At 39.8% G+C, this 17,438-nt stretch overlaps 1 protein-coding gene across 4 annotated transcripts in view; it reads right to left on the reverse strand.

Moving 5' to 3' along the window:
- Positions 1-17,438, reverse strand: part of sh3pxd2b (SH3 and PX domains 2B) — a 56,041-nt gene that overhangs the window by 25,985 nt on the left and 12,618 nt on the right. For all 4 annotated transcript variants that reach the window (XM_059351469.1, XM_059351470.1, XM_059351471.1 and 1 more), the window contains exons 3-4: positions 9,402-9,477; positions 2,757-2,833 (exon numbers count right to left, since the gene is read on the reverse strand). In XM_059351469.1, coding sequence (XP_059207452.1) covers positions 2,757-2,833; positions 9,402-9,477 — 153 coding nt within the window. The remainder of the gene's footprint in view (positions 1-2,756; positions 2,834-9,401; positions 9,478-17,438) is intronic.

Genomic DNA, 17,438 nt, shown 5'->3' on the forward strand with positions numbered 1-17,438 from the left:
TGATTTAACTGAGATTGTTCAACTTTGTTGTCAAGATTCAGATACATTTTTCACCATTGGATGTTCAACATTGTTATTTTGTTATACTTTGAGGTCCTTTAGCACTTAAGAAAACACACTCTAACCCTAACCGTCTCTGTTTTAACTCCACCTTCTAGTATCGGCTCAGCACTTTTGGAACCTCGACCAAAAAAGTTCCGGGTGCTATCCACATTTTTTTGCTGATGTAAAACCAAAAAAAGAGCATTATGAGTAGAGTAGAGTCGAAGTGTACAATGCTGTGACAAAAGTGTCAAAACACCATTCAACTTCATAACTAACCATCCTCGGCAGGTAATTGAAATCTTTATAACTTTTCAGACATTTCCATTATCAGAACTTCAGCTCCACCAATAGCACTGGTGTAAAGTTTCTCAGCTATTCCCATAAACATCCACACCCATAGACATGAACCAACAACACTACCCATTCCTCCCCCGAACTCTTATTTTTCACATAAGTGTTTAAAGATGTTGCCTACACCAGCTGTACATTCCTTTAACCCCAGACGACACTTGGTGGAGCTGAGCTGTATATTCAACAGGCCCTCCAGTCCTCAACATTGTTTTTCATACAGAAAACTATTCTCTTCGCTCTGAGGCCTTGTGAATTGTTATTTCTATTCAGAAGTGACAAAAGGCCTATCAGCACCTTATCAATAACTAATTTGCACAGTGATGGTTTCATGAGGCTCTTTATGGCGAAGAGAAGCGATCCCATTTTCCCTTGAAAATACAAGAGGGCATGAGTAAGGGCTCAGTCAGAACTAACTTGGAAAAACATCCTCAAATTTCCTCTCTGAGAGAAACAGACAGAGGTGTGTATGGTCTGGTCAGGCCCCAAGGCAAATCTGTAAAACTGAACAAAAACACAACCTACAGGCTGTGGATGTGCTGACTGGAGCAACCTCAGCACCAGCAAGCGCTTTGCCTCTGGCCAGACTCTGCAGATAGTTACCACCACAACATGAGATACAACAACACCTCCCAGCTGGTATTTCTAAATACCAGAGTACTGTTTCACACCTAAATCATGTGACCTTGTGGAAACGTTATCCATTTTGTAGTTGTCTGATATAAATGTAATAACCACTGGTTGCAAAACAGAATCCCTCCTTAGTTACTCAAGACAAACAGCTGACCCGTCAAACTATTGATTTTTCAACAGGAACAAAACTTTGCCTTGTTGCTAAGAAGCTTAACATCATTTATAGTGTATTCGTTTATGTTGCTGTGGCGACTTTAGCTATTAGTTTCTAGCTTTTGACAGTTTTATTGTTGCAGTTCTTTTACATTGGAACCTGAGAGTGTACAGTTGCATTTTGTTCCGTGTTTAAGGCCAAGTGATTCATCTATTTGGTAAAAAAAAAGCCATGTAATGGGTCGAGATAATGCACAGGTTTGACATTATCTCTTAACTGTAGTATTTCAAATGGTAAACCAGACACTAACACATTACACTAAGTCTTCTGCTAAACACACTGCTAGCTAGCTAGCTAGCGAGCCGGCTGATGCTAACCTAGCTAGTTAGCCAGGCAGCCGGCTCCTAAGAGAGTGTGCTGAAAAAGACATTTTTAGGCCAACAAAATGTTACAATTGACATTCATAAACTGACACACACACTGTAAAAGGGGTCAAAGTTCCAGAACAAAGAAAAATTCGCCATGGTAGCGCCCTATCAATCACAAGTTAGCCACACCGTAGCGCCTTTATCGTCTATTTTTTTCCAAACTAATTAGGTAAATGTGAGGTAATAAATCAAGTGAGGTGTTGTGTCATTTTCTCTTTGACAAGGAAAATCTGAGTTATTTTTGCCACCGGCGGCCATTAGAAAGAATGCAGGTTTAGGGCACTTCAGCGTTAGCCTCACTCTTCATACCCAGGGGCTTCACCCTGATGGAGTCAATCCTGTCTTTCTCCTGTCACTGACAGCAACTTAACAGCATAAACATAAAGTACAATTATTAATATCTTGTCCAGAGGGATCATGAAGGTTTACTGCACCACTGGGTGGTACAAGGACATCTTTATTCGCATCTCGCAAATTTTTGCCTATACACCATGGATCCCTTGAGAGAAATTCTCCTTTAGCAGGGAGGTCAGAGTCAGCTACAGAGCACCTGGGGAGCGTTTAGGACACCTCAGCAGGGTGGATGCCTGCTGTCACAAAGCCTTGCTCCAGGGAGTTTAGCATGGCGCACACTGCACAGTGCCAATTTTCAAGGCAAGGGCAATGGCATTATTCATACAGCTGTTCTTGGGACAATGTAATCCTAGTTATGCAAATCTCACAGTGTGGCTATGAGCTTAACTTTAATAAATATTACCATGCATTTGAATTGAAATGTCTGACAGACGAAGGTAAGGGTTTGTGATTTTGTGACTCCAATGTCCCTAAGACATTTATTCAAGCACAAATAAGCTCTCCTAAAATCAGATTGCTTAGTGTAATCCTGAATGTGCTGAAAGGAACTGTGACTAGTTTTGCTCATATGTACACACAGAGGGCATGAAAGCATTCTTTTCCATTTTCCTGTTTATGGCAAAGTTGACACTACGTGGTTTGTTTTTTTTTCTTTTCCCCTGACTACTGTACTTTCCACCCTGATTTCAGTACTTTGTGCCAAATATGTAAATGCTCACTGGCCAGTTAAGCTTTAATAATTTACAGAATAGAAGATTTCCAGGTTAAAGTAAAGAATTAATCAATATACTCACCCTGCAGTACTCGTTGATGGGCCTTAGCCTTTTCATAGCCACATCTCTGATATGGCTCCTCCTAAACAGGATCTTCCCTGTAACAAGGAAAGAAAAACTGAGTTAGAATTCAGAAATAACCAAACTTAGATATAATTGTTGCTACCAGTATATTGCAGCAGCAAAACAATATACTGAATCATTTTTCTTTATAATGAGCATGTGTTTGTTGGTAACATCTATTAAAAATATCACCATATATAATTTGGATGATGCTCTTGTCAAGAGCACCTCTTAAAAGTCCACTGAGGGACAATAAGGACACAGGAAACAGTGGCTGTTACAAAATATGGTTAGTGAATTAGCATGCAGACACAATAGAGTTGTGTCATCAATAACACTGACAGCACAATGAGGTGGGTAAAGAGCTAGGTGAATAGCTGGCCTTTCTAAGTCATGAATAAATGATTTTGGGGAAAGCAAATTATGTGTGCATGACAGCTTAAATGCTATTCCCCTGCTCTTATCTCCAGGCCCAAATAACCACAGGCACAGACGAGACGGGTCGCCATAACAATAACAAGAAATGGCTACAAATAGGCCTCTTAAAACACTCTTCAGACTTAACGGCACGCAGGAAATTTCAGAGACAGCATCTATTTTCTCCTCATTTCAGCTGCTGAGGTTTCTCCAATAAATTCACTGAGACAGCTCTAATGCAAACACATAAACTGGGCAGGAAGTCAAGGCTGTAACAAGATCCTGAACACTAAAAGGGACATGTTTTGAGAAGTTACTATATCACTTCCATCACAGGGTTATGGTATTTCTTTAGATAATATTCAAAGTCGACTTGCTGAAACATGAATTGCACTCGCTGCTGAGCAGTGAAACCCCCTACAGCTCCACTCTTTCACCCATGTTACTAAAAATGCCCTCATGCTTCCTGGACCGGTACAGCTCAAAACCACAAGTGTTTGTTTTGTTTGTGCTAGTGACATATTGATGAAATGACAGATACAGGAACACCGAAACTGTTTGTGGTCAGTACACTGCCTAATTATAAATATGTATGCCCATGTGTTACTGCTCATTTTGAGAATCAAGGCTACAGAAAATAAATGCATTAAAGGAAAGACTAAAAGAAAAAGCAGAAAGTGTGAAGAAAGTGGGTGTAGACTGTGTAGAGTGTAGAGTGGATGGATGTGTTGTGACTTCTTTAAAAGCCCTCAAATCTCACACATGTTACACAATAACCACTGCCAGCAACACTAGATCCATCAATCCGTCTCTGATGGCAACTTAGGAGCTGATTTAGCTGGTGTCAAAATCAAAGGAAAAAACCACAGGAAATGATATTCATACACTTTCTGATCATATGCTGAGAGTGTAGCTTGAAATTGGTTAAAATAAATGGAAAAGGAATTCCTAGAGAGCAGATGATGTAATATACTTTTGGCTTCACGTTTGATGTCCTTCATCACCGCATCAGAAGCTATGTCAAAGCAGAAAAACATGGTGGCTGGAGGTGAAGATTTCAGCCAATTTCATCATGGAGGATGCACCATCCTGTTTCAAATCGGAGGTTCGGCAAAATCACAAGAAAATTGTATTGAGAGCAAGCATTTTGAATTGCATGGAATCATGAGTGGAGTTCATTTCAGCCCCATAGCCGTTTTTGTTGCTTTTGTTTTGGAACATCCATCTTTTCACAGTAAAAATCTCAACAGCTATTGAATGGATTTTGCACAGACGTTCATGGTCCCCAGAGGATAACCCCTACTGACTTTTCTGACCCTGACATTTCCCCTTCTGCCATCATGAGGCTGCCCATTTTTTCATTGAGTGTGAAACTATTTAATGGATTGTTATGAACATCTGGTGCAGATATTCAAGGTTCCCAGAGGATGAATCCTAATGTTTATCGGTATGGTCAAAGGAAATATCCCAACATCTACTTTGATTGGCATAAATAAACCTTGGTACAGCCAATGATGGTTCCCAGATAATGTATCATGATAACTCGATGGATTCTCTGCCTAATTACCCATCACCATCAGCTGGTTGAAATGGTTGTTTCAGAGTGAAATGTCGACAATTGTTGGATTCACTGCTCACAACAAGACAGACCCTTTTGACACCGCCCTTGGACAATGTTTTTTTATACTTTAACATTCACACTAAGTATCCAAAACAGAAATGGAACTTCTACTTTTATCCACTTTAAAATGTATGAATAAGCATTACAGCCTCCACAGATCTGCTAGTACAGTTGTAGACTATTGTCCTTGACGATATGGTCTGACCAGACTAATTACCCACCACATTTCAACAGAGGGGAACAGTATAGTACAACAGGAGGGAGGTTATTAAAAAAGGAGATTAACTAGATGAAGAATGAGAGAAGACATTCCAAATCTCTAAGGTGTTGGCAATATCTTGACAGAGCCGCTGAAAGGACACACTGTCCGGAAAGCTCACAAAAACTAAACTAAACTTCTCCTCCGTCTCCTTCTCTCTCTGTCTCCGACTTCCTTGTCACTCCTCAAACAGAAAGCTTTCTTGACGGTTTTCCAAAGCTCTCAGGGGTCAGGAGAGAAGCACTGACTCAACACTGCCCACTCTGTATGCAGGGCAGCTCATGGGTGCAGCCAAGAAAAGGGCTTGTTGGGGAAGGAAGGGAGGGAGGGAGGGAGGGAAGGAAAGCTGCTGCCTTGGAGCCGTGGCTAAGGCAGGGCAGACTTTATGGCAAATCTCAAAGCCAGCACTGACCAAGGGTATCAAACAACTTTTGTTTCCTGAAGAGAGTAAGCTAGTTACATGGAGAGAAGAGACCTAGAGATGGGAACACAGAGAGGGCCTTTGTTAAACACCTCACATACAGAAAGCTGTTCTCGGTGCTCACCTCTTAATCACTGGACTGGCCACACATGAATTCCTCCTGTTTATTCATCCTTTTTTGGCAATTCAGAGGGATTTTGAGTGGCTAAAACCTTTACATAACACCCAAGCTGAAGACTTAAAGTATGTACTCTAGTCAGACTTAAAGGGATAGTTCAGAAATTTTTGAGGTACTTATCCTAAAGTAAATGGCACGTCCCCAATGTGGAGAAGCAGGCAGGATTACCAGTACAGTACAGATGCTAAGCAATGTACTAATGTAATGGTAAATCCAAACTAACTGGTTAAAACACCAAAGTCACATAAACAAACTAACCTATGAAGACCAGCAACTCCTGTGTTCTAAGAGGTAAAAGTTGTTTTTTTTTAAATCAAACCTCTGTTGGCTTTGAAGGAGAACGGATATAGTTCCCATTAGAAAAAGCTGTCTGGCAGCAAGGTAAAGCTTTGGAAATATTTTAAATATAGTTTATACTTGAACTGATATTGAATTTCTAGGTTTTTAGGTGGGTCTGTTTTTCGGTGGCTAATATAGGTTTTCCTGTTGACCCCGTCCAAAGCAGGACATTGCTTAGCTTCATTTGACACTAGTGTGGTTTCTCCAGATTGGGTACATGCCTACCTCCATTTACTGTTGGGAATTCATTGGCTATAAATAAATACTCCATACAACCTACTTTAAAAAATCTGAAGTATCCCTTTTAATACCAACATTGAGGACTTATATTCTCTTGGAGTTGACTGCTCTGATAAATTACTTCCTAAAGACTTGACTTGTGACTTGGAGAGAGAGAAAAATCAAGTTTGACCTTTTAAAATTGAGGGGGAAAAAATCAATGACAAGTACATACTATGAATATGTAATCATCAGACTTCTGCACTCAATCTTCTGTCTCAAATAACTTGAGTTGTCTCTAAACCTGCTTGTACAAGACTTGAGGCTTCGGTTGCCAAGTGTTTCTATATCAAATCTCAAGTACTTTGAGACGAGACAAGACTGCCTTATATTTGCTGTTACCTAACTTAGTAATTCACTTTTCTCTTGACTTGAGACATGCTAGTACAAGAGTTAAATCTTGACTCAACACTTATAAGACTTGACTTGGCCTTGTTTGAAGTGATGTGCTCTGAAAGCCCCCATATAACTGTAACAAGGGATGTGTGCAGCTCCTAAGAATGAGCCGTGTATGTGTTGTAATTACTGTGTTCAAAGGCAAGTTGCTGACTAAGGCCAGACACGACTCCAACAGCTGCCATGAAGACAATTGTGCTCCTGGTACACCACACTGAAGTCGACAAGAGCAGTGATTACATTCCCCGGCAGACGAGACTTGAACGTGATATGAATGAGGCATAAGCAGCAAGGTCATTGCAACTGTTATTTTCTGGCTTTTATAGAGGACCAACTGGGGAATGTGTTATTCTAATCCACAAAAGCATATTTGACCTGTCCAACATACTGTGCCTCCTAGTGTGTCAGGCAGAGCCAAACAGAGGAGCTGAAAAAAGTATGTGCTGTAGATCTATCATTAAAGGAAACAGGACAAAAGTCACCGTAGTAACACATTCATATTCTACATGTGGGACAAGAGTTCATGAAAAAATATCACTTCTTTTATCATGCAGGGGCCCTAAAAAAAACAGACCCGCATTCCATCTTGGGTTTTGGCTCATAGTTTGACAACCCCAACTCTAGATAATTGGTATCAGCTCTTTTTCAAAGGCTGACCTGCTGACACTTCCTTAAAGGGCATCGCTCTGGGTTGTAGGGGTGAACGGATCAAATGTATCACCTTAGCTAAATGTCATGTATGAACCTATCAAAGGAACTTGGCACCACCGGAGGTATTCAGATGCCAAATGGCCTATAGATACTGTGCAGTCTTGAGATAACAAGAGTCGACCTCCTGTTTGAAAAAAAATCGGGGTTCATTTAGTTGAACCTCCTCTTGAACCTGCTCTTATCCACAATATTGTCCTGACACCATGTTTTCCCCTCATGTAATAATGCAGCAATGGATAAAAATGCAGCAGCCAAGCTTTTTGGTGTGTAGACCTGGCAAAAAAGGCAGCAGAAATCCTGCACTATGCACACATGCAGACAAGCCACTTTGCTGATGTGGAGATACCAAAGGAGTAAAAACAGCTCAGGGCCTTGAACAAACCAAACTGAAGGGAAAACCACTTCCGTGCCTTGTTAGGTTGGTCTCAGCCCACAGTCCAGACTTTGTGAAGGATTTTTTTGGCTGTCAAGAAAATTCTTGTGCAAATCAGGGAAATGTTAATTTGGGATCTATCTCAGAGGGATGTTTGACCTGATCTGGGATCTAAGACTAATGGTCATTCTCTTAAACCCTGTCAGCAACACTTTGCCACAAAAGCAAACCGTTCTATAATGGCAAGGGGTCCATATCGAGATTTTAACTTTTGCTGTCTTTGTAGCTCCACTAGAGCAGTTGGTGATTTGGTGCTTTCCTCTGGGGCATTTTATCAGCATTTGCTTCCACAGAAAAAGGGAAAGTGAAAGCCTCTAACAACACTTAGATCCTCACTGGATGTAGACAGATAATTAAGAGAAAAGCTAGAATTTCAGTAAAAGCAGGAAGGAAGTAGACAGTGTTATATGTAGATGAGAATCCATCATAGAATCCATGGTCAGGATGCTTTGTCTGACTGTAGAAGAGAATACTGTTTTTCTATCTGTCTTTCCTCTTCCCCTCCTCCTACTCAGAGTTCATCAAACAGTCTGTGAGTGTATGTGTGTTTTTGCGTGTGTGTGTATTCTCTCAATGAGTTCCAGACCTGCACGGCCACAAGAAAAAAATCCTATCCCCCACTCATCCAAAGCCTGGTAGGGGAGATGTGGGTGGGGTCTTTGGGTGAGGTTTTCTTCCAAACTTTCATAAAGGATTACTTTCAGCAGGATCTTAATCTCAAACTATTTCAAAAGTTGCTTGTGCAAACCCAAAGCCCTTATTCCAAACAAACTGCATTGCCACTTGTACTTGTAAGAGGGTAATGGAAACTATAAAGATTGTTTTGGCCAGTCAGGTTGCACAATACGATGATTCAGCGAGGACAATGGTGCAGCTAAGCCAAGAAAACAACCCATAATGAATGTTATGCATTGTAACCATTTAGTTTTATGATCACAGGTATTCTTATGTGAAGTGGTGGATATTTTATTTCATCCAAAGACTCCAACACTACTCTATATAATTGTATTGTAGGTCTATGGGCTATATATGCTTAGATAGATGATACAAAAACAAATTATTTCATGAGTCACATAAACACTGAGGTTATAGCTGATTATAGTTGGAGCAGATTGTTCTGGTTTGTTTTTTTGTGTGCAAAATATTCTGCTTCTCCCAGTTTTTAAGCAGCCTATCTGTGAGTCATTGTTGTCCACATTTTAACCCATTGCACGTAGATGTGTGTGATGGAGAAGTCAAAGGGAACAGGGAAGAGATGAAGACACAATAACACCACGAGGGGGGAATTCAGTCAGTGTTCAGAGTTATTCAAGTCAGGTGTTGGCTGCAGCTCTGCCACAAATGATTACTATCAATCTAAGTTTTAAAATAAGTTGTTCAATCTTTTAATCTTTGTCCAAGCAACAGTCCAAAACCCAACAGGAGAAGAGACAGCAGGAGAAGCAGTTGAATATTTGTAGTTTTTCTTGATATTTCTTGATTTAATATGAAAAGAGTTCTGTTGACTCCAAGAAAGTTGTATGTGTGCTTAAAGGGACATAACTCTTACCTGGTAGGAATGGAATAATCCTGCGCTTAGGGTCTTTTTGGCCTCCTTCCACTGGGAATTTGTCCAGCAATTCCATCTGAAACACCACAATTAATTAAGACATATTAGCACACAAAGCAATTACACTCACAGTAAATAAACATGCCCTTTACATTATACACAACAGAATGGCTGAGGCTGGAAAGGAAGGGTTCACATTTTTACAAATCAGCAGTTCCTACAAGGAATTCGGCCAATAAAAGAAGGTCTGCCAATGATTAGGAATGTCCTGAGCAGATGGTATGGTTTTTCCCCTCCACTTCATATGTTGCTGCAGCAAAGGGGCTGTTAGCAGCAAAGCACCACTGACATAGTGGAACATTTCTGTTTCCATAACTGTAAAGGCCAGAGAGCAGTGGCTCCTTAGATCTGCTGATCACCATTTCTCTTGATCATTCTTGTCTTTGTTTCTGCTTCAACACTTTTCTCCCTCTGTCACATTGACCTCAAAGTACACTCTCTTTCTCTAATTAACTTTTCTGACAGTAGATCTGCACATTGTCTTCAATTAAGAATAATTGTATGAAGGTAAAAGTACATCCAACCTCCGACTAAAATATTAAGGGTGAGGAATAAAAATACTTGACTCAATTCAATGTTCGAGAGAGTGTGAGAGTGTTAAAAAATGTCTTTGATATTCAGCCAGACGACAGAATCCAATACAGCAAAAACATTAAGAGAAGACTCATATTCCAAAGCAAATTTTATTTGACTGCAAAAAAACATTGTTAAGAGGTGTCAAGTGTTTCATAACTCTACTGAACCAGCCAATTTGGCTGAAATATATAAAGGGATACATCATTTCTTGAATTAAAAAATGGCCAGTTTTTAGTAACTAGTATCACTCAATAGGCCAAAAAGGATCTGGACGTTTTTTTGTTCCCACCAAAGGCACACTACCAGGGCCTTTTTAAAATGAAGAAGACCTCTCTGTAACTTTAGCATTATCCCATATTTGAGCTCATGCTTCTGAGCTACAATATTGAGAAACTGGCTCAAATAGCCCGATGTTAGCCGTGTTTCGACTAGGGGGAAAAGTGGCCACCGGGAAAGTCTCAGGCCACACCCTCTCAAAAGTCTGCCCACTCTGCGTGTTTCCATTACAAGTTAGCCCCCAGAGGGATTTAGAGACTCCTAACCCACAGAGTTCGAATGCGAAACAAACCGACGCGGCAAGCAGTGTTGCCAACATAGCAACTTTGTCGCTATATTTAGCAGACCACTCTAGGAACAAATCTAGCAACTTTTTCTGGTGTTATTGGAGTCCTTTGGAGACTCGCTCCTACTCCTCTTAACGAGTAGCAGGTGCTGTTCCAAAGCACTCACAAGCGACCCAGTCCTCCCGCAGCATTCTCTGGTGAAGTTGGGCGGATTTGGGGCGGATCCTGTCTCCCAAGCCACACCCATAGCGGCTCACTAGAGGGAAAGGTACCTAATGGAAATGCGCCTATAGTCGCGGAGAGTGTCGTTTCCAGATGTATACAGTGGCGTAACGATGTGGCTCTGGAGCCTGTTGAAAAGCAAACAGGTTCTGAGATGGTTCGTAAGTTGACCCAGTGCTAACCAGCACTAGCACCAGCACCGCAAAATAAGTTTGTGTTGGTCGAAAAGGGATATGTCTGGTTTTCGTTGTTAACTCGTGACAGAAGATGCTCCAACACAACATTATAGGATTAGAGTTAATCAGTAGTAATATCCTGCATATTTGTGAATTCTGGTATATTTTATCAACCTTGTCTTCCCCAGGGACCTCTGTGTAGCCAATAATGCCTCCATTTCCAGGGGCGTTGTACAGAGCTTCAGAGAGTGTCAGATCTGTGCAGAGCATCGGAACAAAAACACTAACATGCCTAATGTCACTGAAGTCAAGTGTAATTTAGACACACAAAACACAAACATGAGAAGGTCAATTTCTAAACCAAATAAGGTCCCCTGGTAATACCAGTCTGGTGCAAATAGGGCTAATGTTGTCATTATTAGCAAATGAGCAACAGATGGGCAAAGGCCCCACATGTAAACTTCCTTGGCTGAAGTTAATCAAGCTTTAACTGAACCCAATAACCAGTGATACCACATTGTACAATATTATTAAGAATTAAGAATGTCTGTGGGTGCAGTTAGAGCTCCAACATGTATAGGTTACTATGATCATAATGAGATGAATACCATTTCGGACTGTGGTCTGTTCAATGAAATGATATCTATCAAGGCCGTGCACAACAGAGGCATTGCAGGGTCAAAACTAATTGGCTCTCCGGATATCTAACCCAAGGATGTTTTACATTCCCTCCACCGTTACATACCACTGTACCGTGACTGGTATGAAAGACTCATTTCTAGACTATGCAACACTGGCAATACCTAACAAGAATGTGCTGAAGTTGGTGCTTTGGTATGTTTTGTCCAATTTTCAGATCTCACAGTGATTCTCTGTGTATCCATCATTTTCCTTTTCTGGACTTTTGATGTTATGTTATATAAGGCAGATTTTGTAATGGGTTTGTTGAGCCCACTCATCCCATATGTGACAATAAACAGCATCCAGCTTCCTGTCTACTGAGTCAAAATATCAGAACACTCATCAGCCTCCTCCGATCCACCTACTCTCTAATCTAATTTAACACGTGTGGGTAATGAAACATGAACCATGTGCATCACTGGGCAGAGGATGTAGGGGGCTACATTTCATCTCACCGGACTTACAGTTAGATATAAGCTCTTATGTGATAAAATATTGCCCTGATACTGCCATTACATGGTATCTTTTTCCAACACAATTGTGGTTCCTAGAACAAGACCTCTAGCAATATATTATATATGAGTAAAGCTGTCACAACATGTCCTTTGGTGAATTTGAAAGAAACAATAAGTTGCATTGAGCCAAAGCTAACACAGACACGGGGAGGGGTGTACTATGAGGTGAGGTGATGGAGAGGTTATGGGAAAGGCAGAGACTGGTGCCAAATAGTATTTTCTATTCCTTTTTATGGACTGTCTGAGTCTGGTCAGGTGCCAAAGAGGTGTTGATACCATAAAACAATGAATGGCATAAAGATGAAACAGCCCACATCACTTAAGGAGATAGAGCCAGAAACTGTTCTGTTCTGAGGACAGATGGAAGAACCCTGTGACAGCTTGTCCTCTGACCATGATGGCCAAAAGAAAAGACTAATAGTTGGGAAAAAAATGATGCTAAAAATAATCTTAAATTAAGGGGAAAAAAACAAAAGAAAACAGTGCCACAGTGGCACTAGAACCAAAAGTATGTCAGATTCTAGATCAGAGACATCTGGATGGCAAGGCACCAATCAGAAACAAGGCAGAAGAAGATCTATTTCCAGCATACAAGAGGACATAATGTTTTACAGGTGAATAACTGTCTACAGGTCTTCAGCTGGAGAGAAAGACCCCATTGGCCTGGGTTTTCTCTGTTTCACTTTATTTCTTCAACAACTCATATCTTATTCTTCTAAATATCCATTTGTTTCAGTTGGGGCATTTTGTGCAACCTTATTCCATTTACAAGTTCTACAGCCTTATAAAACCTCTGATGGGTTTAACAAGCCCCAAATCTTCATGCAAGCCAATAAATGGACACTGGCTTTGGAATACTGAATCTAATGTTTGATTAACTGAACTTACCCACCTCAAAGGGCCTTTGATAAGCTGGCCAAACAGTCATTAAAAGCATACCATTGTTATAACTACAAAACAAATATTTCAATTATATTCTTAGCTTTTATACCTTACAGACATGAGCTTTGGTACTGTAAGCTGTTTGATAGTGCATCTAAAAAAAATTGGAGAATCAAACCAACCAAAGATGTCATTAGGCCCCATTTCACACAGATTATGTTATTAACCAATGTTTTCTAATTTGGAATTTGTTCTCAGGTAAGAGCAGAATTTACACACACAAACAAGCACACTTCGATTATGAGTGCTGACATGATTGTGCAAAACAACTAGTCATTGCATTTTCTTCAATTATACATTGCTATAATATTATGATAATTAAATTACAATAATATTATCATAATATATGATATTTTGTAAAAATGTTTTTCATTTTTTCACGGAGCAATGTGATTTGTGACTATATCAAATAAACACGACACTAACACTGCAATACACAAGTAAATTGAGAACCACGCCATCCAATAATTAGTGATTGATCACGCTATTTATAGGCCCAAAGTAGGCCTGTTTTTTTTTTTTTTAAAGGTTTGTTTTGCCTTTATTGGACAGTGCAGCTGAAACTAGATAGGAAAAGGGGGACAGAGAGATTAGACAATAATCAGCATTGTGCCGCAGGTGGAAACTGAACCTCAGCCACTAGGGTGAGGAGTCAACTCCAGTTCATGGGGTGTAGGCTCTACCAGCCTTTTTTTATATCCACTCCTAATGCTACTAATCATGACAGCTTGTTCTGGTGTTCACCTCCTGATGAAGTACCTCCACTTCAGGACTATTCAGGAGTGTAGTGCTCGGCCCTCTGTTGACTTGCGTTTGAGAGTTCTTGACATTCATTATCCTTAACAGCTTATCCAAACTTGGGTCGCTGGGGGCTGGAGCCAATCCCAGCTGACATTGGGCACGAGGCGGGGTACACTAAGGACAGGTCGCCAGACTATAGAGATAGACAATCATTCAAGCTCTCATTCACTCCTACGGACAATTTACAGTCACTAAGCTGCAAGTCTTGGAACGTGGGAGGAAGCCAAAGGACCCAGAGAGAACCCACGCTGACACAGGGAGAACATTCAAACTCCACACAGAAGATTCGAACCAGCAACCCTCTTGCTGTGCCTCAAGAACTGCGCTGAGCCCAGTTCTTGACAGAATTCTCTCAATTTTTATTTTCAATTTCTATGTGTGACTGTCCACATGGTCCTTTAGTCTCATGTCGATTGGCTGAGCATTTGCAGATGATAATTAGGTTCAACTGGTACAAATAATTCTGCAGACACAGAAAACCTTGAACAAATTTACGAAAAAACTTAAGAGGATGTTGGTGAATGAGGCCCATCAATCAACTTAATCTTGGATTTGTCTGTCAGGGAAAAAATATGACAGAGGCACTGTATACTGTAAGTCCAAAATCAGGTTTTAGTTGTGAATACCAAGCGTGATACAGTTGCACTTAAATAACTTCTTCTGGGCAACGACTGCTGGAGCTCAGCAGTATTTTCCTGTTAAACAAAAGAACAATAAAAATAAAGGGGGTAGAAAAGTGAGCCATGATCCCCTGCTGCCGACTAGACCAAGTCAAGGAAAGAGGTGAGTCAATCCACTTTTAGCTTTAGTCTTGATGTTTCTTAAGATACAGCAGGAGCAAGGCAGGAATTTAGAAATTCACAAAGCAACAATCTGCTTGGCTTATGAGTCAGAGGCTTCATCACTGACACGGTGTACCACCTTAAGAGACAGGCAGACAGACAGACAGAGACTCACACACCGAAGATCCAATACCCCACGCACTGTAATTGTTCCCATGTGTCTGACTGTGAGCGCAGACACACCCTGTCTCTGTGTCTGCTTCTAAACCTTGTATCTACTCTGTAATCAGAGCCACTCAAACAAGAAATGGCATCTGGAGAGAGTAAAGACATCTCTTCCAAATGCCAGTTACATCATGTGCCCAACATCAAATATTCATGCTCTACAGGCAGGAGGATGACAGGCCAAGGTGGAGCACAGTCAAGCTCCACATGACTTTCCAAGGTTGGTCGGTCTGAAGTATGTTATTGTGAATTATATCCTGCTGAGCTCATTTCAGAAGGGAATGCGTGCCACATTAGTACTGCAGTAATGTGTGGATATTACACAGTGATCACATTAAACAATAGCTCACGAAATGATCATTTCAGTTTCAGCTGTGGATAGAAACAGGATTCAGAACTCTGTCAAAAGTTAAACCCTTAACTCATTCACCAAAGGCTAATGAGATATTGTATTATATTGTTATTTTTCTTTACAATTTTTGGAAAATACCAACATCTAACACAATAAAAAGAGGACATCTGTCGGGGAAATGAAATAATGTTAAAGTAATTTTACCACTAATAATAAAAGACTTCTGTTTGAAACATAGCAGTGATGAGGCACAGGGATGTAAGGATCTTTTTAAAGACATTTCCACTGTTATCTTATCACATACTTTGCTAATATGCTCAGTAATGCTGTTAACTTTTAAACCCCATTTTTTAAATTGACCAAATTCTTGCTGATTCAGAGACAAATGTAATCTTCCAAGGGGCTTTAATTTGTCTAGTCCACATCCGCTCTAACCACATCATCAGCCTTCAAATACAGGCATCATAAAGAAGAGTCTCTTGAATGAGAGTATAAAAGGCCAGAGAACAATGGCGGCTCTCTTTGCAACATGCCTATCTCAGTTCTACTCTAGTTCCTTCACTCAGGCTACTGTACGTCGATGCTTGACGTCATTTTTAACCCTTTACGGAGCCCCACACTGTACATGGATGGATGGATGGATGGATGGATGGATGGATGGATGGATGGACAGATGGATGGATGGATGGGCCACTATTTTATTTCTAAAAGACAGTTTTTTCTTCTTCTGATTATTCCTGTATATTAATGTAAGCTTGGGCTGGACGATCATTTAATATGATAATTTGGATTCTTATTGTGATGAAATGATATATCAAGATATTACGATACACAACTAAAATAGGGTCTAAATTTATAATAATAAGAAGATACTAACTCAAACAATAATGGTGGGGAATAATGTGTAAAGGTCCACTTGGAACCCAAATGTTTAAATAAATTGGGAGTAGTTTTTTCCAACACAAGTGCAGGACTTTAACTCCTTATGCTATGCTTACTACGTTTATGGGAATTCCCCACTGTAGTTAAATCAACCAATTGCCTTCATCTGTTTACTCTGAAATTATGTGCATGTGCATGTGCATGCACATAAACATATTCATTGTATAGAAGATTTTAGCTATATTGCCCAACCCTAATCTAGACATACAGTAAATACAAGTCATTTTTCTCGTATGTTAAGTCTAGATATGGTTTATTCAATTTGCCTTTAGTAAGTCCCTGTAGGGTCCTTCTCTTTGTACATATCCACCTCCAGAAAGGTCATAGTAGAGGGTCAGCTAAACAACAGCACCCAAGGGTCTGGTTGTGGCTCAGTGTTTCTTAAGAACACTTCATTAAATAAAATGGCATGCCCTGGCTCCTTAAATTGAGGATCGTTTCCATGATCACTTAATATGGGTGGGCAATATAATTAAAATATTCTATCATTGAATATGTCATTTTATATTTAAGCACAGACATATATTGTAATATACTGACATAAATGTGATGACAATCCAGTAGAGAAAACAATAAAATCACAATTTGCTATGTTTGTATGTTTCTCCTTCATCTGTTAGAAAAGGGGTAGATACCTCAGTTAAACAATATCAGAATCTCATTTAAAAAATATTTTTTCACATTTATCTCACGATAAGTGTCATGCAACGCCATGATACAAGAAACTGTTTAAAAGTACATTTTAACTTATCATTTGGTTAAGGTTTGAGCCTGTAATAGGAAGGTTGGCTTCAATGTAGGGTTGGACAATACAACATTATGTACGCCACAATGGTAGAAGTGTGTGTACAGGTTTGGCAATGATCACATTTCTTAACCTTAAAACCTATATTAGTATAAATAAAATAGTATTGTTTTGAGGAACCTTAAAGGTTCAATTTTGAAAGAATTGTAGTTTCAGCATTTTGAATCTTTTGTTTTTTTTAACTCACATGTGAGTTAGTTGTTTTGTTTGTAGCCAGAAACTTCAAATGAAATAATTAAATGTAATGTTTTCATGGTTGTTTGAAACAATTAAGAACAATTACTTAATCATGATATATATTGTTACCATGATAAAGTTATACATACTGTGATAGGAGATTTTGCCATTATCACCCACCCCTACAATAATGTAACTCGGGCTATCCTTTGCTATAA

This window comes from Centropristis striata, chromosome 15 (genome assembly GCF_030273125.1).
Source record: "Centropristis striata isolate RG_2023a ecotype Rhode Island chromosome 15, C.striata_1.0, whole genome shotgun sequence".
Lineage (NCBI taxonomy): Eukaryota > Metazoa > Chordata > Actinopteri > Perciformes > Serranidae > Centropristis > Centropristis striata.